Source organism: Emydura macquarii, unplaced genomic scaffold (assembly GCF_026122565.2).
Source record: "Emydura macquarii macquarii isolate MOO-44397 ecotype Brisbane River unplaced genomic scaffold, CSIRO-AGI_Emac_v2 contig_2865, whole genome shotgun sequence".
Lineage (NCBI taxonomy): Eukaryota > Metazoa > Chordata > Testudines > Chelidae > Emydura > Emydura macquarii.
The window spans coordinates 425631-450009 of record NW_027133002.1 but is presented as its reverse complement, the minus strand read 5'-3'; the positions used below and the strand labels follow the sequence as shown (position 1 = coordinate 450009).

The following is a 24379-nucleotide window of genomic DNA, read 5'->3' as shown; positions in this document are numbered from 1 at the left end:
CGGACCCCGACCTCAGCCGCCTGCTCGGCCATGGGGGGCTCCAGGAACTTCCCCTCCAGCCCCCAGCGTCCCTGCATGAGGCCCATCTTTCCCGTGCCGCCCAGAGGAGCTCACGTACCAGCATCCCCGTGCGGCCCCCAGGAACCAGCCTCAGAGCCCTGGCGCAAGTGGGCCGGATCCAGAGGGCCGCTCCTCTCCTGGATCTGGGGCTGGGCACTTGATGGCTAAGCTCCCGCCCTCCCCAGCACCCCAAGACAGCCACGGCCCTGCCGTACTTCCCACCCAGGCTCCTACCGGCCAGGGCTCCCCATCCAATTATGAGCAATGCAGCAGGACCCCGGCCCCAAGCACGCTCCCCGTCTAGGGTCACAGCGGCTGGGAGAAGTGGGGCAAGGGGGCAGGTCCGGGGGAAGAGCACTGAGTGGAAAGGCAGCCCCCAGGGGCCTACCCCTTGCCAGAGATGGGGGAATCTGTCGGCAACATCTGACGGCCGCCATCCGGATCAGGGATTGAACCGGGGACCTCCAGCGCATCTCCAGCTAGAGAGGCAGGCCCCTCCGGAGGGAGACCCCTCCCCCAGGCTCTGGGGACGCCCCGGGTTACAAATGACCTCCCCAGCCACATCCCTGGGTGTCCCCAGCCTATGGTCCTACCTGAGCCTCCACCACCCCACGCCGGGCCTGAAACCTCAGCCACAGGAAGAGGTCATCGCTCTCCTTGGTCTGCACCTTGAGGGCGTCCTCGTCGATCAGCCGGACGGACTCCACAAAGGCCTGTGGGGAGGGGGACAGGGACAGACCCCACGCTGGGAAGGACTGGTGTGCCTGGTGCTGCCTTCTAGCCCAGCGTCATCCTCTGAGAGCGGCTGGCGCCAGGCGCTCCGGAGGGAATGAACAGAAGAGGGCCATTATCCAGGGATCCATCCCCCGTCGTCCAGTCCCAGCTTCTGTCCGTCAGAGGTTTGGGGACACCTGGACACATGGGGTTGAGCCCCTGCCCATCTTGGCTAATAGTCATTGATGAACCTGTCCTAAGCCTCCAGGAACTGACCTAATTCTTGTTTGAACCCACTCATTGGGCCTTCCCAACATCCCCCAGCAGTGAGTTCCACAGGTTGCCTGTGCGCTGTGTGGACATCCTTCTGTTTGTTTTAAACCTTCTCACCAGAGGGGCTTGGAGATTGCCTGCCCGCTCCATGCACCCCCCTTGCAGAGTCACCTGCCCCTTTGTCCACCTGCCCTGGGGCTCACTCCTCTACCCGCCATGGGGCTCACTCCCCTGCTCCACCTACCTCTTCTTGGGGCTCACCTGCCCACCCCACCTAGACCCCTCCAGCCTACCCACCCCAGGGCTTGTCCAACCACCGCGCCTACCTGCCCCATGTATCCCCCTCGGGCTCACCCTCCGCCCCTGCAGGCCACACTCCCGTGCTGGGCCTGTCCATCATGGGCAGAGGGGCTGGGGAGGGGGCAGGGCAGTACCCCATACGAGGACACCGCCCCGCTCCAGCGTACAGGCCCTGTAGGAATCGGGGCTGTCAGACTGGACTCCTGCCGCTGCATGGCTCTTCCCCCCCCGGCCCCGGTGGTTTATCTGCCCTTCCTGTAGTGCCCTAGGCAGTAACACAGGAACGGAGGTGCCCACCTGTTCCTCCCCCGGCTGCTCCCGGTCCGCCAAGGTCTGCGCGGCCACGTTGGCGTAGTAGGCGTAGGAGAGGTCGTGATCCACCGGGAACCCGTCCACTCCCAGGTGATGCTTATGGCCCAGCAGCATCCCCGCCAGACGCCCGTCCTGCTGGGCCGCCAGCAGGCTGAACTTCAGGGCCTGTGGGTCGAGTGCCGAGAGTGAGCGCGGGTGCCAGGGGCCACCGAATAAACCAGGGGCCACATCGGCCTCCCACCCGCCCCTCCCGCTCCCCCGAGCCTCAGGCAGTCTGCACGCCGACCAGCGCAGCCCCATGGGCTCCCTCATTTGGCCCCACAGCTCAGAGCAGAATGGCCCCTTGATTTCCCTGTCCAGCCACTCACTGCCTTTGAATACTTGTAGGTTTCAGGAGGACACGCTTACCCAGGGGCCGGCCCCATCCCTTCTCTCAGGGCTATGTGCCTGGGCCAGAGCCTGCCTGGAGTAACCTGGTGTCAGCTCGCTCTCTTGATTTCAGTGGAGTGACTCCAGATTGACACCGGTGGAACTCAGAGCAGCCGCCCACCCCTCGTCAGACTGTGTTGCTCTTCGGCGCGGTGCTGATCACAGGGGCACAGCAGGACCTGTAGCCCTCCCCAGCAAGCCCCTCACAGCTCAGCCCACTGAGACCACAGCCCCGTAGGGGGGGTGTGTGTGTGTGTGTGTGTGTGTGTGTGTGTGTGTGTGTGTGTGTGTGTGTGTGTGTGTGTGTGTGTGTGTGTGTAGGAGGTGCTGGGTTAGTGTGCATGTGGGCAGGTATGTAATATGACTGTAAACTGTGTGCTGCATCCCTCTCTAGTGGCTGGGTCACATAGAGGATAACAGCCTACTACTGCTGCCAGCAAGTCCTTTAGCTATAGGTCTGTGCTTTGGCGCAGAGGTCCTAGGCTCATCCTCTGGGGCAGGGGCCATTACGTAGGCCCGAGAACGTTGTGGGGAGGGAAGAGAAGAACATGGCCTTCTCCCCACACCAGCTGCTTCATGACCTCAGTTTCTCATGTTAGAAACGTCGGACGGAGGAGAGATGGGGAGCCGCGACTCTGCTCCAGAGCTGCCTGACCCACACCAACTTAGGACCAAGGACAGGAGCTTGGTCCCTGACCCCGGTCCCCATTAGAGCACATGCTCGGGGCCACACGTGCCGCCTGCCTCTTTAAAACCCAAGCTGCTCTGGGCAGGCGGCTGATAAAGGGAGCAGGGATGCTAGAACCTCGCCCGGCCGCCGCTTCATCCCCAGGCCAGTCTGGTGGAGGATGGAGGCCAGGTACAGGGCACGGGGATATCTCAGGCAGCCGGCCTGCAGCAGCAGGGGCAGCAGATGTCTCAGGCGGGAGAGGCCCCCCATGGCTGTCATTCTCCGCTCAAAGCTCCGGTAAAGCGCCCGGCCCCAGCGCTCCGAGTTCAGCTGCTGATGGCCTGTGGAAAGAGGAGAACCAGAGCCCTTAGCGCAGCGAGGCACCTGGGGCCAACCTCCTGGCCTGGGGCCACCATCCCGACCTAGGGCCAATGGCTTTGAGCCAACATGCTGGCCTGGGGCCAGGGCCCCCACACGGGGGGAAGGGTACACTTTACCGGGACCCAGAGGCCCTGGGGGGCCCGGCTCAGGCTGCAATGCCCAAGGGTGTGTGTGTGTGGGAGGGGGCCCGTGTTACAAGTTTTTCCTGGGCCCGAAAAAATGATGCTTGGGGCCACCGCCCCAGCTTTGAGCCAATGTCCTGGTCTGGGGCCAACGTCACAGCTGTACGGTCTAGATCCATGGGCGTCTGCGGGTGCTTAGAGCCCGGGAGCTGGTCTGACCCATCCCCGTCCCGGGCTGGCTGCGTCCTGGCTCAGTGGCAGCAGGGATGGACTGTTAGCGGGACCTGGCGGGAAGGCAGGCTGCAACGGGACGTGGCGACCCCCGAGACGGGGCTCTCACCTTGGCGCCTGGCAGCTCCCCAGAGGAGCCGGTAGACGGCTGCCCGCCGGTGAGGGAATGGTGCATCCCATGGCAAACACTGGGGCCCTGGCGAGATCTCCTGGTGCCTGGTGGCCTGTTCCTTGTAGACACCAAGGCAGGACTCTGCAAGGATCCAAGGGACGGGGAGAGGAGAGAGACGAGGACGCGGACAAGGGTGGGTCACCCCCAGCAAAGGGGTCCTGGACAGGCAGCCCCGGTTCCCACGCTGAGCTCAGCAGCAGGCCCAGACAGCCCAGCGGGCCGGGACAGGGGCAGGGGCCACGGCGTGGGGCGCTGTAAGTGGGATGAAAGACTCTGGAGCAGCCCCGCCACCGGAGCCACCCCGGTAACCCCCGTGGGCTGGTGTGAAGCAGTGCCGCTCCCTGCGCTGCACTGGAAACACACCAGTCGACAGGGCGCCGGTTCCGGCCCGGTTCTGGCCTGGTTCTGGTAGGGGAGAGCACACGTTGGATGGGCAGCCCTGCACTGCTTCCTGTGCCTCGCCTGAGGCCTGATCCCGAGATGATCCGAGAGCTCGTGGCCTCATCTCCTCCCGGTTAGCCCCCGGTGACTCTCACGGCAATCCTGGGGGAGGGCCGGCAAGCCCCAGAGGCCAGTTCCCCACCCCCCTAGGCAGCTACCCCGCTCCTGTGGGGCAGTGAGTAACCCAGGCAGGGCGGCACCCGGGCTCTGTGCAGGGCAGACATCCCCGCCGCCCATCTCCACGCACGGTCTAGAACCTGGGTCGCTCGCCCCTCTCTCGTCAGCCAGGGGGGGTGACTCGTGCAGCTGTCACCCCGGGGACCTCCCAGCTCAAGGCCCATGGCCACCCGGGTCCCATCTCCCGCTTTCCAGGGGGGCTGGCCGGGCCGGTGGCATTCCCTCACCTTGCGCCAGCTCCGATTCTTGCTGGAGCTGGTAGAGGCGCAGCCAGGCCGAGACGTCCTCCTTAAACCTGCGACACTGAGCGAACCAGCGGGTGAGACCCAGGCTGCCCACGGGCTCTGGCAGGCTGACCTCCGAGACCTGGCGTGTACCAAGAGTCCCAGTGAGAAAGACCAGCATGGACGGAGGGGACTCAGACAGCCCCTGTGCCCATTTCACAGCAACACTGGCCCCGAGAGTTGTCCCCCCCTCACCGAGACCACCCCCCACAACACAGCACACCAGTAAAGGGGCTGGTGGCTCCATCACCACCCCTGCAGTCCATGGGCTGCCAGCCCTCGCTGATCTATAGCCCACAGCCTTTCAGACACTGCCCAGAAGCTGAGATTCGCTCTAACAGGACACAGCCTGCCTGACAAAATATCCTTCCCCTTCCCCACTCCGCGTCCCTGCAGCTGTGATTGCAGGGCTCTGGAAAGACATGGCCTCACGCCCATGAGCCCTGGAGACCTCTTTATGCCTTGTGGCACAGGGGAAGGGTGAACATTAGCGCCTCTTTTTTTCTTCTCCTCCATGGGGTTGCAGACACAGGAGATGGAAAGAGCTAATGTCTCAGGTCATTGAGCCTGGTCCCTTCCCGCAGCAGCACAGAACCTACGACACATTTTCCAGCCCACTCTGCAATGTCTCAAGCAACAGGGCAGCCACTCCTTCCCGTGGGAGACCATCCCTGGCTTAGGAATTCAAACCACTTCCCCGCAATGCACCTGTGACAGCCTGGATCCCTGTCCTCACCCCTTTCACCAGACTATGATCCATTTTGCACAAAGTATGCCTTGTGAGGGATCATTCGAAAACTCATCACCCAGCCGCTGAAGGCAGGAGAAGAAGCGGCGGGTCTAATCTACAGCAAGGCAGGTTTAGGTTAGACATCAGGAAAAACGGTCTATCTCTAAGGGTAGCTAAGCTCTGCAACAGGCTTCCAAGGGAGGTTGTGGAAACGCCATCACTGGAGGTTTGTAAGAACAGGTGGGACAAACCCCTGTCAGGGCTGGAGTAGGTTTCCTTGTGGGGGCTAGACTACATGACCTCTTGTGAACCCTTCCAGCCCCACATTCCTACGATTTATGAACAACATCCAGTCTTGATGTAAAATTTGCCAGCACTGGGGACTGCACCATGGCCCTGGATAAATGGTTAATTAGCCTCATTGTTTAAGATGTGTGCTTTATTTCTAGTCTAAACCCGCCCAATTTCAACTTCCAGCCATTGCATCTCGTTAGGCTTGTGTCTGCTAGACGGAAGAGCCCTCTGCTATCGCGTTTCTGTCCCCAAGCAGAGAGCTGTAGACCGTGATCACGTCACTTTCTCTTTGATTAGCTGAATAGACAGATAGCTCTCTAGTCCCAGGGTGTGCTCTCACTCACCTGGGACAAGGGCTGAGTGCTGCTCCGATAGTAAATGGCTGGGCCGTAGAAGCCAGAAATCCCATGGATGTACTCGGATCCACCCAGGACAAAACGCCCCTCTGTGTCATCCAGGTAAAGGTGGTCAGGGAATCTAGGATGCCAAGAGAAGAGGAGACCGCACCGCTTAGCGGGGCCTGCACAGAGCACGAGCGGGCCGGGCTGCACCACGGGTTTGTCGCCAGCACCCGGAGCTGCCCCTTGCTTGAGGTCCGATTTCTGTCGGGTTACCACAGAGCAAGGCGCTGCTCGATTTGACCACGGCTGGGGGAGATCTGCCCTGGGTTTGGAGAGCCGTGCGCAGGGCAGGGAATGAACCTGAACCAATTATTCTCTTTATGGAAACATGAGTGGGGGACGCAGCCATGCCGGGCCGTAGGGCCATGGCTTTATGGCAAAGATGATGTGGCAGCATTGAAAACCAGCTCTTCTCTTGCTGGGCTCTGAGGTGCACTGGTTGAACTGGGAGTACTGGGTGGGCCAGAGTAATCCTCTCTGGAGTTGGTGGTTCCTGACATATCACCCTAAGGCTCTATGGGAATGGCTCCAGAGCCTGGGGACTCCATGGCCCAGCTTGCCTAGGCCAGGGCCCCCAAATATTTGGCCAGCACGACCGCATTTGAATGAATTATTCCCTCCCGGCACCCCAGACAGCACAGGGGACACCGTTTTGAAGGGCAAAATGGCCTCCTCCAGGCAGCGCGGCCTCCCGTGCACGGTGCCTGCGAGGTCACGCTGTGTGGAGGGCGCCATTTTGTGGGGGCACCTCCGCCCATCATGGCCTCGCGTGCACCCGACCTGCCAGGTCAGGCCGTGCGAGGCGCCCTCGGGATGGCTGACTCCCAGTTTGGGAACCGCCGGCCTAGAGTCCAAGGCAGAGGCAGCCCAAGATGACAGCAATTACCAGAAGCACCGATAAGCCAGAGCTCAGAGGACACGGGCCTGGGCTTATTTTCGGTTTTGGGGCAGAGAGAGACGCGTCAGAGCTGGGGAGGCCAAACTCTGGACTCTGTTTGGGGGTTAGTGGCCATCGAAGGGTGTCAGCCCAGTAGAGACCAGCAACCTGAGAGGCCGTGGAGTGGTTCCAGGCCAGGCTACCAAGAACCTTTGGAGACGCCTGTTCTTCCCTTTCCCCTTAAACTACGTTTGCTGGAGCTAATACGGCGCCGCCTGTTGATGTGTCTATCGTACCTTTGGGGATTGCGATAGTTATTTCTCTCCTTGTGCTTTGGACGACATGCCTCGTATATTATTTGGCAATAAATATTGCCCCAGGGGACAATGCTCCTTATGCCCTAGACACTGGAGGGGGTCCTCCTTGGGTGGAGGCACCAGGTGCTAAGATAAAGAACCCAGGAGGTGAGAGGGGAGAAGCGGCTCCAAACAGCTGGCACCAGGGGGAAGGATTAAGCCGCACCTCAGGGCTGGGGTGACACCCGCATTAGCAGGGGTGAGCTGCCCACATTGCCAGTGATGCTCTGGGTGTGTCTGGGGGGAGGAGAAGGCAACAAAAGCCAGGACTAGAACAGCAAGGGAGGCTGCAGGCCAGGCGTGAAGCACATGGGCAGTGCTGTGCGTCTGGAGAAGCCAGGACTGGAGGAGCTGTGGACAGGACCAAGATGCTCTGTGGGGCAGACAGGACTGGAATAACAGAGAATTTCCTGCCCCTCAGGAGTAGCTGCCTCTGGGGATGATGTATCTATATAGGGCACGCTCCTGAGAACTGCTGGGGCGTGGCAGGTGGCTTTGCGCTTTTCTGAGCCTCGGATCTGTCTGTGACGCACGGTCAGACGAAACGCCCGATACAGACGCACAATGCTAGCACTGCGGAGGCTACGCTGCCCGGGGGGAGTTTGCATTCAAGCTGCTTCCCCTGCCCTGGCTGAAGGCGGGCCATCCGTCCTGCGTTTCACCCGGTGGGTCTGATAATGTTTCCAAACCCTCGCTCCCTTCAGAGATTCAGGGACACACGATTCCGGCTGAGTGACAAAGCAGGGCAACCGGGGATTTACAGATGGAATATGACGCTTCCCTCATCGGCACCGCCATGCTCTGGGAGCCCAAGTGCGCGGTGGGGCAGTGATCGGTGTGTCCATCCAAACAGGGTGACAGCGCTCGCTCACACACACGGGCTGTGGGAAGGATACCCCCAAGGATATGTCTACACTGCACACTGTGCCCGGCCTCTGACTCAGGTTTCAGCCCAAGCCCCTGTTCCGTCCACACACACATATCGGTCTGAGACGGGTCAGCGAGCACTCAGGGCCCAAGGACTGGGACCCTGTTAGGAGGGTGGGGCGGAGCCCACGTCCCATTGGGATCTGAGTCCAAGCCCTGTCATCCTGCAGTGTGGACGCAGGTCAAGCCGCAGATCTGAGTCCAAGGGCCGGCGTAGTGCAGTGTGGACACAGTGTGGTCGCGTTAGCACGGCTGCGAGACCCGGGCCCAGCAATTGTAAGCTGGGTTCACTATGCAGCGTGGACACTCGAGCATGGGCTTGGAAACACCGAGGCCACAGCCTTACAAAGCAGTGTAGACAGACCCTAAATCTGCATCCCTACTGGGTACCAGGGGCTCTGCTCTGACTCGGGACCTTTGCGAGGTTGGGAACAACTCACGTGTAAGCCAAGGTGTCCTTTGTCTTCCCCGATTCACCACATACGAGAGTGAGGTTAGCCTAGAGAGACAAGGGACATGTTTGACTAGCATGGTCCGTAGGTCCCAGTACTACAGAGCCACCCATCTGTCTCCTCCCAGCCCCTGTGAGGGTGCAGCAGGGGGAAGGCTGGCTGGAGGGATAGGATTACCAATCCGTGTACTCTGACGGTATCTAACTATTATGTTCATCGTTAATTATTTCTACTGCAGCAGCACCTGGAAGCCCAGTCAGGGTGATGGCCCCCATTGCGCTCGGAGCTGTACAAACAGAGTCAGAAACGGCCCCTGCCCCGAGACGCTTACAGACTACGACAGGATGCAGCAAGTGAGTGTAACAAACAAATGGAAGACAGGGTGGGAGGACGAGGGCAAAAGAGATAAATAAAATCACAGGGCTACACAGATCACGGGGCGACACAGACCACGGGGCGACACAGATCAGCAGGCAGTTAAAGGCAGCCATATCTGCCCTCTAGTGGTCACTACAAAGATCACATGCCCTTACCCCAACACCTAAATATATGAATAATACATAGGGGAAACAGAGGCACACACACACAGTTTTCAGAGAAAACCTTAAGAACAGTTCCGCTTCCTCACAGATGTCCACTCCACGAATGACAGCGCTTACCAGCCGGCCTCGCAGCGTTAACTCCACCCTGCACCACTGGTACAGGGGCACCAGGAACGGACTCTGCAGGGCTGCATCCTGGCCAGAGGCCATTACCACCTGGACGTGCAGGGTGCCTGTAAGAGACACGTGCAGTTATTTCAAAGGGACGAGGTGCTGTTCTGCACAGCTGTCCCCCCCCAGACGTGGCACTTGGATTCAGTCCCAAATCAGTCATTTATTTCACTTTGAGGAAGTCAACCAGCACGGGGACAAGGGGGATCCAGTGGATATAATGTATATGGCCTGCCAGAAAACCTGACACAGTCCCTCACCAAAGGCTGTTAAGCAAACTAAGGAGTTGTGGGACAAGAGGGAAGGTCCAGTCGTGGATCAGTCACTGGTTAAAAGATAGGAAATAAAGGATAGAAAAAACCGGTCAGTTTTCACAGTGGAAAAGGTAAACAGCAGGTGCCCCAGGTGTCTGTACTGGGAGCTGTGCTGCTCATAAATGGTCTGGAAAAGGGAGCAAACAGTGCGGTGGCAAAATGTGCAGATGATACAAAATGACGGACAAGACAGTTAAGTCAAAGCAGGCTGCGAAGAGTTACAAAGGGATCTCACTGAACAGGGTGAGCGGGCAACTAAATGGCAGCTGAAATTCACTGTTGATAAGTGCAAAGGAATGCACATTGGAAAACGTAATCCCAACTCTACAGACAAAATGATGGGGGTCTATATTAGCTGTTATCACGCAAGCAATGCCTACAGAACGCCTACAGTGTATTAGTGGCACTGGGCTGGCCGCCATGCTGCGGGCATCTGCCCTCTGTGTCCCAGACCGAGCCCTCCCCCTGCACGCCCGTGTGGTTTGCAGAAGTCACTGCAGCTACGTGCCGGCAGCCAGGAAAGACCAGCTCTTAATTTGTGTCCTTGCGAGATCTGCCCTCAGATCCCCAGCGGGTGCAATTCAAGACAGCCCCATTGACTCGGCAGAGCCACCCCGGCCCCAGCGTGTATGTCACACTGACGGGGCTGCAGACACCTGGGAGAGCTTTAATGCCCTGGCCGAGTGGAGCAGCCGGGGCCCCAAAGACTCCTACCTGCATGAGTCAGCAGCACCGAGGGTGTCGCATAGTCATCCTTCGCGCTGAGATGGTACAAAACCCCACAGAAGTGCCCCGGGCAATAGCTCACCAGGAACAGCCACACAGCAATGGTGCAGCTAGGGTCAGAGCAAGAGAGGCCTGGCGTGAGAAGAACAGCTGGGCGGGGTGGGTCAATCGACTGAGCATCGGGTGTGAAATATCACAGCCCCCCTAGCCTGGGCAATGGTCCATGCCTCCGGCCAATGCCACAAGAGGCGCAAGAGAAGCAAAGCGATGGCCACGGAGAGCGGGCTCAGCAATGCAGTCCCTGGAGCAGCTTCAATGGAGCTGTGTGGACGGGCGCTGGCTGCAGATCTGGTCCACAGGCCCACCGTCTAGCACAGCGTGACAAGTGCTGCGTGTCACCCGGGCTGCTTTGCTTGTGCTCTGCAGCTTGAACCGTCCCTGCTGTCTGCGGGTGCAGGGCGAGCCTGCACCCATCTCTTCCGGTTCCCCAGGGCAGGACTCACCGGGGATGGCCAGCACATGGCGCCCCGGCGGGTAGGAGCTACACAGGCAGCAGCAGGTGAAATGAATGTGTAAAAGCTGTGCTAGGAAAGCTGCCTCTGGCCCGGCAGCAATGCAAAATGTTACGGGCTTGGCCAGCAGGTCAGATTCATGATGATCAGTGCCTTCTCCACCACAGCTTCTGCCTCCACTGCATCTCTGCTGCTCCACCCTGCTTCAGCTCCTCCCTACAGCCACATAATCCTAAACCCAAAGATCACGGGGCCTCGAGTCCCTACACAGCTGACGTCACTAGGTAGGTTTCCGGCACCGTTGCAGAGTGTGATGGGATAGATCAGACAGACAGACAGACAGGCAGATGGCTTTACCGGGGGGAGGGGATCCGCCTCTGCCTCATCTTCTCCAGGGACCTGTCACGGCGAGGCTCAAATGTCTTCACAATCCCAAAGCTCTCCCCGCTGGAGGCGAAAGCAAAGGTCAGCAAAGGCTCAGCATCTGCAGGGGACAGAAATCCCAAGTCCATGAGGATTCACAGGCTCTGGCACGTCGGAGAACCTAACCTTGCTCCGTGGGAGCCAGCGGGAATTTGGCCTTTGAGAGCAAGGGTGCCTACGTGGGCTGGAGCCTCCGCGGGCGTAGCTCCGACGAAGACAGCGGAGCTGATTTACAGAGCGGAGGAGCTGGCCCTCGAAGCACCGAAGCCCAAAAAGGCTCCAGTGTCTCAATCTGCAGCCAGCTGGGCTAGCCTGTAGGCAAGAAGAAGCTGGCTGGTGGCCTTCGTATATCTGGTGTCCGCTGACACCATCCTGCTGTGGATATGCAAGAACGGTGCAGGGGACACTGAGTAACGATCCACTTACCCTGCCCCCGCGGTGATACAGTCACTCAGGTTAATGGGGACCGTTCTTGGGTTCCTTCCCTCCACCCTCTTTGTTTTAGTGAAATACGGGCCGCCGGGGCACTAAGTTTATCTCCCAACACCCCAGGCTCCCCTGAGGGCTGACCCAGACTCAGGATGTGGTTTGGTTCTTATGCACAAGCCAAGCCTGCCAGGGTGTGGGAAGCAAATATTTGGATTTTTGGATTTGTAAACTACAAGGTGGATAGAAAGCTGGCTAGATCGCCGGGCTCAACGGGGAGTGATCAATGGCTCGATGTCTAGTTGGCAGTCGGTAACAAGCGGAGTGCCCCAGGGGCCAGTTTTGTTCAACATCTTCATCAGTGATCTGGAGGATGGGGTGCATTGCACCCTCAGCAAGTTTGCAGATGACACTAAGCTGGAGGGAGTGCTAGATATGCTGGAGGGCAGGAATAGGATACAGAGTGACCTAGACAAATTGGAGGATTGGGCCAAAAGAAATCTGATGAGGTTCAACAAGGACAAGTGCAGAGTCCTGCACTTAGGACGGAAGAATCCCATGCACAGCTACAGACTGGGGACCGACGGGCTAGGCAGCAGTTCTGCAGAAAAGGACCTGGGGGTTACAGTGGATAAGAAGCTGGATATGAGTCAGCAGTGTGCCCTGGTTGCCAAGAAGGCTAATAGCATATTGGGCTGCATTAGTAGGAACATTGCCAGCAGATCGAGTGAAGTGATTATTTCCTTCTATTTGGCACTGGTGAAGGCACATTTGGCGTATTGTGTCCAGTTTTGGGCCCCCCACTACAGGAAGGATGTGGAGAAGTTGGAGAGAGTCCAGCGGAGGGCAACAAAAATGATGAGGGGACTGGAGCCCAAGACTTATGAGGAGAGGCTGAGGGAACTAGGCTTGTCTAGTCTGCAGAAGAGAAGAATGAGGAGGGATTTGATAGCAGCCTTTAACTACCTGAAGGGGGTTCCAGGGAGGATGGAGCTAGGCTGTTCTCAGTGGTGGCAGGTGACAGAACAAGGAGCAATGGTCTCACGTTGCAGTGGGGGAGGTCTAGGTTGGACATTAGGAAAAATGTTTTTCCCTAGGCAGGTGGTGAAGCACTGGAATGGGTTACCTAGGGAGGTGGTGGAATCTCCATCCTTAGAGGTTTTTAAGGCCCGGCTTGACAAAGCCCTGGCTGGGATGGTTTAGTTGGGGCGGGTCCTGCTGTGAGTAGGGGATTGGATTAAACACCTCCCGAGGTCCCTTCCAACCCTCGTCTTCTCTGGTTCTGTGAATACACTAATCATGGAACTGCAGGGATGGGGGGCACTCCAGGGATCACTCGTCTATACACGCAGTAATATTGAGGGACTATAAACCAGTACCCACCCCGTTTAACCCTTTCCTTACTGGTTCTCCCAGCTTTCATTGACTCAGCAGAACACACCTCTGCACCTGGAACATCTGCCAGCGCCTGAGCGGGTCTGTACCAGGGCCCAGGGCAGCAAAGCACAGACACACCTGCTTCCTGGTAATCACACAAGGCCTTGCCTGAAACCCATGGCACTGCTCGTGATTCAGCACGTGCTCACGTGCTTTCCTTGGATCAGGACCACACTCAGCAGCTGGGGGGCGGGGGAGGGGGCTGCTGTCTGCCTGGATGCACCTGGCACGCTCAGCAGCAGCCGTGGAGTCAATCACTGTTCCTGCAGAACGGCTCTTCTGGAGCCAAACCCGGCCGGGGGCCCAGCCGACCCCGCTTGTCACAGCCGCCTGAGGGAAGCCCCGTCCCCCCGTGCGCCCCGCTTACCTGGCTGGGCCTGGCACTGGAAGGCCCGGCCCCTCCCCAGGCTCCAGAGGATCTCTTGGTCCCAGCGGAGGGTGCGCGGGTGCACTTTGAAGGGCCTGCTGCTCGGGGAGAGTGGCTGGAGAAGGTGAGCGGCCCTGGCCAGCCCCGTCTCGTACGACCCCTCAGCTGGCCCAGGAGAGGCCTCGGTGACCCAGACTCTCAGTTCCACGCCGTGGAGCTCTATAGCGTGTCTGAGGACATCATCCGGTCTGTAAAGCATCTGGTCCGGAAAGTCCAACCTGACCGCCTTGACCGTGCCCGCCGGGCTGGGGCCACAGGCCCACCACCTCCTGAACACGGCCACCTCGGACCGGGTCTCGGAGGAGGCCACCACTGCCAGGTGAACGGCCTGCCTGCCCGTGCAGCGATAGAGAACCCGGAGCAGGTAGCCATCCGCCGGCGCCTGCGGGGCATTGAGGAGCCGGACGAAGGCGCTGGGACGCCGGGGGAGCTCCCCCTCTCCGCTCCGGCACACGACGAGCTGGAGGAGAAAAGAAACAGCAACAGAACGCTTTGCGCTGAGGGAGACTCTTTCCTCTGAGCATTGTGGGTGCGGGGCACGAAGGAGGGCAGCGCTGGGCCACATTCCTGGGGGGCTGGGAATTGGGCCCAGACTTTGGGCAGGAATTGTCCTCCACAGGACCCCGTCTTGGGCTAAAAAGGCCATGCACTACACCAGCAATAATCATGCACTGATCACACAGCAATTTCCTAGCCTTGGCGTTAGGGAGGGGTACCATGGTAAGGGGGTTATAATGTTCCCCCCCCCTTCTATTCCTCCCGTCACCATCTGGACAAAGAAGGTGATAAGAAATGCGTTCTCAGGCAGCACGCCTGTTAGAGAAAGCTCAGGATATCTTCCCCCCTGTTCTTCCCTCGCAGTTGGTTCGCTAACAAGATTTATGGTCATTCCTGCTGTCAAGATAGCCACATTCAGGGGAAAATGTATATGCCAGGCAGGTTAAGTAGGAAATAACAAACAGGGGTGGGTGTAATTATACGCCTCGCCTAGCCATTAATATTCATTTTATAACCATTTCTATCACCACATCGGGATTTATGGGGCGCTGTAGAAGTGTGTGTGTTTACATGTTATCCTAGATAAAAAGTTGTAAAGTAGTTAACTCCAGGCTCACTTTGTTGGACGCGTGGCAAAGGGGAACGAGTGGCTTAAAGGCTGTAACTGAATAAACCCTCCTTATCACTCCACCCGGCTCAATCTCTCTCTCTTCAACCGACCCTGCAACAAGCATCTCCGTGCAACTCGTGCCTAGGTGGGCGGCGTTATTAAGGCGCGTTCTACAGGTGGGGAACCTGGCGCCCGGAACATCATCATAACTGCTAGCTCTGAGCTGGCACCTGTCATCAATCGAGCGCCCCATGCTCCACAGAGGAGGGCTGTATCATTTCCCCATTTTACAGCTGGGGAAAGAGAGGCACAGACAGGTAAATTGGCTTGCTCAAGGTCATGCAGCAGGGATAGAAGCCAAGCATCCTGGCCCCTTCTCTAATAACCATGCTCCACTCAGCCTTTACAAATCTGTCTTCCGGCCCGATTCTCGCCTGCCCGGCATCTTCTCTAGCCATTTACATCCATGCAAAGTGGATATGAACTGGGAGGAGGGGCTGAGAATTCAAGACGACCTTGGCAAATTGGAGAACGGGGCTGAAACCAGCCAGATGAAATTCAGTAAAGACAAGTGCAAAGTACTGCACTTAGGAAGGGAAAAAAAATCAAATGCACGGCTACAGGCTGGGGGCTAACTGGCGAGGCGGTAGTACGGCTGGAGAAGATCTGGGCATTACAGTGGGCCACAGTGAGAATGAGTCAGCCCTGTGGTGCAACGGGAGGCTAATAGCATTCTGGGCTGTATTAACAGGCGTGTTGTACGTAAGATGCAGGAGGTCATTTGTCCAGTCTACGCAGCACGGGTAGGGCGTCAGCTGGAGAACTGTGTCCGGTTCCGGGTACCCGGCTTCAGAAGGGATGCGGATAAATCGGAGAGAGTCCAAAGGAGAGCGACAAAAATGCTCAAAGGTTTAGAGAACCTGAGCGCTGAGGAAAGGTTCAAAAAGCGGGGCACGTTTCGTCTTGAGAAAAGCTGACGGAGCGGGAGAGCTGAGAACCGTCTGTGAAAGGCTGATCTAAAGAGGATGGGGCTCAATTGTTCTCCACGACCACTGAAGGTAGGACGAGAAGTGATGGGCTCAATCTGCAGCCAGGGAGACTGAGGTTGGATATCAGGAAAAGCTTTCTGACTCCCAGGGGAGTTCAGCTGAGGGACAGGCTGACAAGGAGTCTCCACCACTGGAGGTTTGGAAGAACCGGTTGAACAAACAGCTGTCAGGGTTGGTCTAGGCCAGGCCCCCACATGGAGGGAAAAAGGGTACATTTTACCAGGGCCTGGAGGCCTTAGGGGGCCCGGCCCAGGCTGCAACCCCCATTACCATGAGGAAAAAAATTTTCCTGGCTCATAAGATTGTACGTCTGGGACGAGGGATTGTGGTGTGTGTGTGGGAGGGGGCCCGGGTTACAATTGTGGGCCTGAAAAAATTGTGCTTGGGCCCTGGGTCTAGGACAGTGTTTCTCAACCTTTATGATGACAGGGGCCAGCTTACTCTGGTTTACTGCCTTCCTAAATCGTGTCAGGGAGGTCTCAAGGACCAGGGCCAGTCCACAGACTGGTCGTTAAGAAACACTGGTCTAGGAGGGTTATTTGGTCCTTCCTCAGCACCATGGGCTGGACGTGATGCCCTCACGAGGCCCCTTCCAGCCCGACATTTCTATGTTGAAATGGTTTCAGATCAGAATATTAGTTCTCTACCGCCCCACTCGGCCAGATTCTGCTCTCAGTCACATCCCCCTAAATCTGGAGTGACTCCAGTGAGGTTGCTCCAGGTTTACACCTGGGTACTGAGAGCAGAATCTGGCTCTTCGAGCATACAAGGCAGTGCAGGATCAGACCCAGATCCCGTCACAAATGCGATCACCCCGCCCTCACAGCCCTAAGGCAGACTGAGAGCAGGTCAACATGCAGTTGATACACTGAGGAAATAAATTGGTTTCACAGTCAATTTAGGGCTTGTTTACACTTGAAAGTTAATTCAGATTAAGGGAGGGAATTAGAGCACAATAGCTATTCCTGAATAGCTTCATGTGTAGACAAGCCCTTAAATATGTTAGTGCAGCCTTGGACCCAGAGCCTTGGAGATCGGTGTCCCCCACTGACCCACAGAACACAGCTTCCCCTCCCCCATGCTGCCCCACCAACCATGGCCAAGGAGCTAGAGGAATCTCCCTTAGGGGCGAGAGGGGAGCTCAGCCCCCATTACTCCCTCAGTCCTTGCTCTCTGCTGAGCCTCCCCATCAGGGGCCCTTAGCTCCAGACCATCAAACTTATTTAGGCTCCTAAATCCCACAGATTTCCCTAGGAGTGGTGCCAAAATACCACTGAGCTGCTGGTCTTAGTGGCAGGCAGTCCCGGTGGGTCTGTGATACGGACCCCTCTGCACTAGGGCCTGGGCGGGGACCCTACACACTCAGTTCACACCGGCCACTCAAGAGCCGGCCAACGCTCCAGGGCAGCCCATCAGCAGGTGCAGAGGAGACGTGAGTCAACGCGGGGCTGTGACGAGGTGTGAGGGGACATGCATGGCGGAGACCGGCGCCCACTCTCCACAGGGGAAAAGCCAGTGGAGACGCACGCAGGGGGTTCCTTACCTGGCCGAGAAAGAGGCAGGTGGCCAAAAGCTCCCTCCAGCGGGCGGGACGGGAACGTGGGGACATGGCCCCGAAAATGCAGGACGCCCTGCGTAAATCACAGGAAAGGGTGAGTTTCACCCGCCCATTCAGTGTCTGGTAGGAGGCAGCTGCAGAACCGGAAGCCCTTGCACTTTTCCTACAACTTCTTCCCAAGGAAATGTGACCATCACGCAGGTTTCAGGCCTGCTTCTGTACCCACGAAAGCCGAGGGCCTGCCACCGACAGCAGCAGGAGCAGGATCAAGCCCCATGTGAACAAAGAAATTGCAATAAGATCGGCGCATTGATTCACATCCGGTACCCTGCCCCCAGCAATGGCCAAGCCACATGTACACTGCACCTGGCACCTGTGTCACAGCGCACGTGGGTGTGAGAATTCCTTGCTAGCAGCTGCCGCAATATATTTACACCTGGATGCATGAGGTTTAATTTTAGTGCCCCAGGGCTCTTATAACATTGCCTATCAATGGCTAGATAGCCAGCCTTCTACAAGAATCCAGCCACTGTGCTGAACACCCTGAGCTCCCGCAGCAAGGAGACACATAGGCTGAGGGGATGTGGGATAGAATGGGAAACTGAGGCACAGAGAGGCGACGTGACTTGCTCAAGGTCACCCAGTGGGCCAGGGGAAGACCCAGGACTTAAAAGCTGACTGCGCAAAGGTGCTGGAGCCGATACCGCCAGGATCCAGCACGGGGTCTCAGGAGAAATAACAACGTTTTGCACCATTCCATCCACCTGTCTCCTGCTACTTCACAAAAGCGGGCAGGTGGCAGCACTATCCTTGTGATACAGATGGGGAAACTGAGGCCCGGAGCCGCAAGAGGCCACGTTTTCCAAAGCGGAAAGTCGTTGCGGGTGCCCTCGTTTTTCAGGTGCCCCATTTTAAAGCACAGGAGACTCGAGGCGCCTCTGATCTACCCACGCCGCAGGGGGGCTCAGAACACGACCCAAAGGGCTCCACGCTGGTGTCTAGAAACGGAGCTGCTCACAGTCAGGGACGGTTGGCGGACGCGGCAGCCTGGGTCGCTCCCTCCAAAGAAGGGGCAGTGCGGGGGGGTGGTACCCCGAGGGCTGAAACCCAACCCCCGCTCAGCTCACTGGACCAGCTCCCCTTGGCTGGATAAAGCCTCATCCACATTTTCTTGCCCATCCCCGCTGGGCCAGGCCACGTCTGCGCCACGTCCCTCCCGGACACAGGAGCGCAGCCTTGCCTGGTGCATGGACCGTGTGCCCGGGGAAACCTGCATTGGCCCAAACAGAGAACGCAGGGCGGGGGCTGACCCGGGGGTGCACGTGTGTGGTCCTGAGACCCCCTGGACTCCCCTGCAGCACCCCAGCCAGGGGGACCACACCCCATCATCACACCTAGGGGCCAATCCAGCAGGGCTCCTCCCACTCAAGGGACCCCCCCGCCTAGCCCAGCCTTGGCGGTACCTCGGCCCAGCTGGCCTGCCTTCTCTGGGGCTGCAGGTTCGAGCCCTGCTCTGGGATCTGTCCCGTGGCTGGGCGGCTCCGCTTTTCTTCCCTCTTTCCCCTTCACTCCTGCTCCTCGCTCTCCCTTTTCCTTCCCCTCCCCGCCACTCCCCCGGTCTGTCCCGCCCCGAGCCGGGCATGGGCCAGCCGCTCCCGGAACCGCGGATCCGGCTGCAGGCGGCCCTGGCACGCCCGGTTCACCCCCCCCGGGCTCCCCTATCCCTGCGCTCACCTGACAATGCCCCAGCCGGCGGGGAGCAAAGCCGGGGCCCCTGCCCCATCTCCGCCCAGGAGAAGGAGCCAGCCCGGCAATGACAGAGGAGGAGCAGCAGCAGCTCCCCTCCGCCCCTGCTGTGCCTGGCTTCCTCGGCCGGGCTGGGAAGGGAACCCAGGCGTCCGGGAGCCGAGCGCAGCTCCCCGCGGCTGGCGAGGTCGGAAATGTTCTTTCCCAGCCCTGCAGGGTCTCAGCCGCGTGTGCCATGAGCTGCCCCGTGCTCAGCCTGGCGCAGCCGCCTGTCACCGTGCGTTAGCTGAAACGGGAGCAGGAATGCCTGTTTATCCTGGACTAAGTGTCTGCATGGGGAGCTGTTCCAGGACAGCTGTTTTGCTTTACACTCACACCCTGATTTCTAAGATCCCTAGATCCAAAGGCTAGACAGGATCCTTGTGAGCATCTAGCCTGACCTCCTGTGTAACCCGGCTATAGCATTTCCCCTAAACGCTCTGCTCGAGGAATTATTTGGGGGGAAATTCTACCCATATTAATCCAAATTCACTTTCAAGTGTAGATAAATCCTAAAGTTGAAGGGACAACCCTAATCTGGGTTTTCAGGTTTGCAACTTTATAATGGTCTTTTAATGCAGCTCTGTGTGTGAGAGAGAGAGAGAGTGTGAGCGTGTGTGTGTGTGAGAGAGAGAGAGAGAGAGAGAGAGTGTGTGTGTGTGTGTGTGTGTGTGTGTGAGAGAGAGAGAGAGAGAGAGAGAGAGAGAGAGTGTGTGTGTGTGTGAGAGAGAGAGAGAGAGAGAGAGTGTGTGTGTGTGTGTGTGAGTGAGAGAGAGAGAGAGAGATTACATATTGGGGTGCAGTAAAGCAACACCATCAAGAACAGCACCGCAAAGTCCCTGGGCTCTGTTACAGATGACACAAATTAATCTACATTTTTTTTTGTCCATGCAAATGTTATTTTTGTTCCTAATCACACTCTCGGCTATTTCGTTCCCTTGTCCTAATGAACTGGCCCAGGGCTGCGATGTCTGGGGTCGCAAATGTTGCAGGAGAAAGTCTATGGTCCTGGTTCTCCGCTACCTCACACCTTGTGTCACTTGGAGGAGCTAAGCAAGACAGAGCAGTGTATCGATGAGACTTTCATGGACTCTCAGTACACTGGTCCCACAAAAACGAGGAAGCTAATTAAATGGGAAATTAAAGGGAACAATCACAAGAGTGAAATGCCTGCAAGCTGCATGGAAACTATTTTAAAACATCATAATACAGGCTCTGTCTATACGTATATCCCAAATTTTAAAAAAAATGGTAAGAGGACCAAAAAAATGCCACCATGGGTAAATAGAGTAAAATAGATGCTTAAAGCCAAAAAGAAATCCTTCAAAAATTGGAAATCAAATTCTACTGAGAAAACTTTTTCCCTAGGCGGGTGGTGAAGCGCTGGAATGGGTTACCTAGGGAGGTGGTGGATTCTCCACCCTTAGAGGTTTTTAAGCTGCGGCTTGAAAAAGCTCTGGCTGGGATGGTTTAGTTGGGGTTGGTCCTGTTTTGAGCAGGGGGTTGGACTAGACACCTCCTGAGGTCCCTTCCAACTCTATGATTCTATGATTCTATGAAAATTGAAAGGAGCATAAACTCTGGCAAGTCAAATGTAGAAGTATAATTAGGCAGGTGAAAAAAGAATTTGAGTAGTACACAGCAAACGATTACAAAAAAATGCTGTTGTTTTTGTAAGTACATCAGAAGCAGGAAGCCTGCCAAACAATCAATGGGGCCACTCGACAATCAATTTGCTAAAGAAGCATCAAGGAAGATAGGGCCATTGCAGAGAAGCTAAATTAATTCTAAATTAATTCTTTGCATATGTCTTCACAACAGAGGATGTGAGGGAGAGTCCCACACCACAGTCATTCTTTTTTAGGTGACAAATCTGAGGAACTGTCCCAGACTGAGGTGTGGATAAAGGAGGTTTTGGAACAAATTGATCAATTAAACAGTAATAAGTCACCAGGACCAAAAAGGATTCACCCAAGAGTTCTGAAGGAACTCGGATATGAAATTGCAGAACTTCTAACTAGCGGTATGAAACCTATCGCTTAAATCAGCCTCTGTACCAGATCACTGGTGGATCGCTAATGTGACACTGACTTTTAAAAAAAAGGATGCAGAGTCAATCCTGGCATTTGCTGCCCGGTAAGCCTAACTTCAGTACCAGGCAAACTGATTGAAACTAGAGTAAGGAATAGAATTATCAGGCACATAGTTAAACATGATATGTTGGAGAAGAGTCAACACAGATTTTGTAAAAGGAAAATCATGCCTCACCAATCTATTAGAATTCTTTGACGGGGTCAACAAGCATGTGAACAACAGAGTGCATTTGGACTTTCAGAAAGTCTTTGACAAGGTTCCACACCAAAGGTTCTTAAGCAAAGTAAGCAGTCATGGAACAAGAGGGAAGGTCTTCTCAAACTGGTTAAAAGACAGGAACCTAGCGGGGTCCCCCAAGGATCTGTAGTGTGGCCAGTACTGTTCAACATATTCATAAATGTTCTGGAAAAAGGGGGTGAACAGTGAGGTGGCAAAATTTGCAGATGATACAAAATTACTCACGATAGTTAAGTCCAAAACTAACTGTGAAAAGGTACAAAGGGATCTCACTAAACTGGAAAGCCAGGCGACAAAAATGGCAGATATTTTATGTTGATGAATGAAAAGTAATGCATACTGAAAAACATAATACCAACTAAACATACAAATTATGGGGTCATAATTAGCTGTTACCACTCAAGAAAGAGATCTTGGTGTCATCATGGACAGATCTCTGAAAACATCCGCTCAGATTATGCAGTGGCAGTCAAAAAAGCTACCAATGTTAGTGTGATATGCCATACCCCATGTTCACCCTTATAGTGTGATTTGTGTATCATTCATGTTCACCCCTACAGTGTGACTGTGTATTGTCTAATGCAAAGCATGTCAGGTAAGGTGTTTTTGAAATGCTCATGGCATTCTGAACATTATTGTTATGGTAGCATGTTTCCTGCCATGTCAGACGTGTGTACAGATATGAAACTCTGCTGTATCATATCCCCAAATGTGTCCCTCACCTGGCTTGAATAGATGCAGACAAAGACAAAGCGGAGGGTCCATGTCTCGCAGAGGCATGAATACAGGAACAATGGGCTGGCTTGAGCACCTGATAAAGCGATGCTCATTTGTCACAAGTGGAAGAAATCATGCCCATTGCCGGACATGGCCGATCACCTGACCCCAGGGGGTGTCCAGGAGACTGAGTAAACTTGTTAAGAGAGAGAGGCATCTTTGTCTCTGGAGCTCTCCCTTGGAATCCATCTACATAGCAACACCAAGGACATTGAAACTGCCTACGGGGAGTGAGGCGGGGGAGGGCTGGCTGCAAAAGGCATCGTAGCCAGCTTGTGGGTAAGCTGACATCATGGACTGAAAAGCTACTGAAGTATTAAGTCTAGTTTAGGATGCGAGTTACCTTTCAGCTAATGGTGATCTAATCTCTTGATTCATATTAATCTGATTAATGGTCATTAGAATCTTGCTGTAGTCACTAAATTTATGTGCTTGTTTTATCTAAAGCAGTGCATGTGGACTGAGTGTGTGCAGAGACCTCACTTAGAGTGACGGAGCTGTTGCATATCAATTTCTTTGATAAATTGACGGACAAATGTAAATAAGCTTGCAGGGTGCAGTGTGCAGCACTGAACCCTGCAAGACGGCATTTCCCTGGGTTGCATCTGGGACTGGGGGTGTTTTCTGGGGGTCAATCCCATGAGAGGCTGGCCAGCGCACTCCTTCACTGGGCCAGGGATGAATTACTCACAGGAGGTTGAGCATGGGCCAACCCAGGAGTGGGTGGTCCACACAGCAAAGCAGAGTAAGTCGGGTCCCAGGAGTGAGGGGTTGGGGTGACACAGCTACACACCAGTGCAGATTGCAGGGGGGAATGTCACAGTTAGGAACCAGAATATAATAATGCCACTATATAAATCCACAGTACGCTCACACCTTAAACACTGCATGCAGTTCTGGTAGCCACATCTCAAATAAAATATATTAGAATTGGAAAAGGTACAAAGAAGGGCAACAGAACTAACCAGGGGTATGGAACAGTTTCCATATGAAGAGAGAATAAAAGACTGGGACTGTTCAGCTTGGAAAAGAGGCACCTAAGAGGGGATATGATAGACCAGGGGTATCAAACATGCGACCCATGGGTGCCCCCAGCACCACCAGCCCGCGCAGCACCCAGCACCGGTCTGCCCCACCCCAGGCTGGCCAGTTTGCCCCAGTTCCCACAGCGCCACCAGCCAGAGCGCTCCACTCCCAGCCCCCAGAGCGCTGCCGGCCCACCCCGGCATGGGAGAAGAAGTGTCAAGTTTCTGAGCAGAAGTCATAAAAGGTCAATTTAATTGGCATTTTCACCCAGTAAAACTTGATTTTAGTTGAAACGTGGTAATGCATTATGTACTCTGGAATCTGTTTTCTATTCGTAGATATTTCAACTGAAAGTAAAATACTTAGTTTTTTTCATTTTATTATCAATAATAAAATACAGTATTAAGCGGGTATGGAAAGTGAGTAAGTGAGAGCTCCACCATGGTGCCGCCCCTTTAATATATATATATCTGTTACAGTGCTGCCCGCCGAGTGAACAATATGGTCTTAAATGGCCCTTGTGGCTAGATAACTTTGACACCCCTGTGATATAACACGAGAACCAGGGGTCACCCGATGAAATTAATAGGCAGGAGGTTGAAAACAAACAAAAGGAAGTAGTTCTTCACACGACGCACTGTCAGCCTGGGATGTTGTGAATGCCAAAAGCAATAAGTGGGTTCAAAAAAGAACGAGATAAGTTCATGGAGGACAGGTCCCTCAATGGCTATTGGCCACTGTCAGAAGACAGGACACTGGACTAGATGGACCCTTGGTTTGATCCCGTATGGCCATTTTTATATTCTTAGTTACACTTGTGTAAAGTGCTACCAGATCAGACTGGCAGCGTCTTACACTCACTTCGCACAAGGTGCAGCGTAGTGGAGGGTCAGGCCTACTTGCTTAAATCTAAAACAGGAATTTAACAAAACAAAAAATCCTGGGAACATTTGTCTTAGTCTTATGGTCCGCCAAAGCATCGTTTTTAAATTCAGGACAGAACTAGAATATGTGCGATGGCTTCCGCCGCAGCCCAGGGTGGGACCGGCCCAGGCTGCCCTGACTGTGTGGCGGTGGCTGTGCCCCCGCAGCTAAGACAGGGCGAGAGACCCACACAGGAAAAGGCCCTCACTCCCCGTGGGGGTGTCGCAGGCCTGAGGCCCT

At 55.7% G+C, this 24379-nt stretch overlaps 1 protein-coding gene across 1 annotated transcript in view; it reads right to left on the bottom strand.

Moving 5' to 3' along the window:
• LOC137166525 (protein sel-1 homolog 3-like) overlaps positions 1–17347 on the bottom strand; it is a 29574-nt gene extending 12227 nt beyond the window's left edge. The window contains exons 1-12 of the mRNA XM_067568301.1: positions 17282–17347; positions 13522–14041; positions 11226–11352; positions 10345–10466; positions 9263–9378; positions 8592–8650; positions 5935–6067; positions 4510–4648; positions 3602–3745; positions 2894–3099; positions 1645–1824; positions 654–773 (exon numbers count right to left, since the gene is read on the bottom strand). Coding sequence (XP_067424402.1) covers positions 654–773; positions 1645–1824; positions 2894–3099; positions 3602–3745; positions 4510–4648; positions 5935–6067; positions 8592–8650; positions 9263–9378; positions 10345–10466; positions 11226–11352; positions 13522–14041; positions 17282–17347 — 1932 coding nt within the window. The remainder of the gene's footprint in view (positions 1–653; positions 774–1644; positions 1825–2893; positions 3100–3601; positions 3746–4509; positions 4649–5934; positions 6068–8591; positions 8651–9262; positions 9379–10344; positions 10467–11225; positions 11353–13521; positions 14042–17281) is intronic.
• Between the last annotated feature and the right edge of the window lie 7032 nt (positions 17348–24379).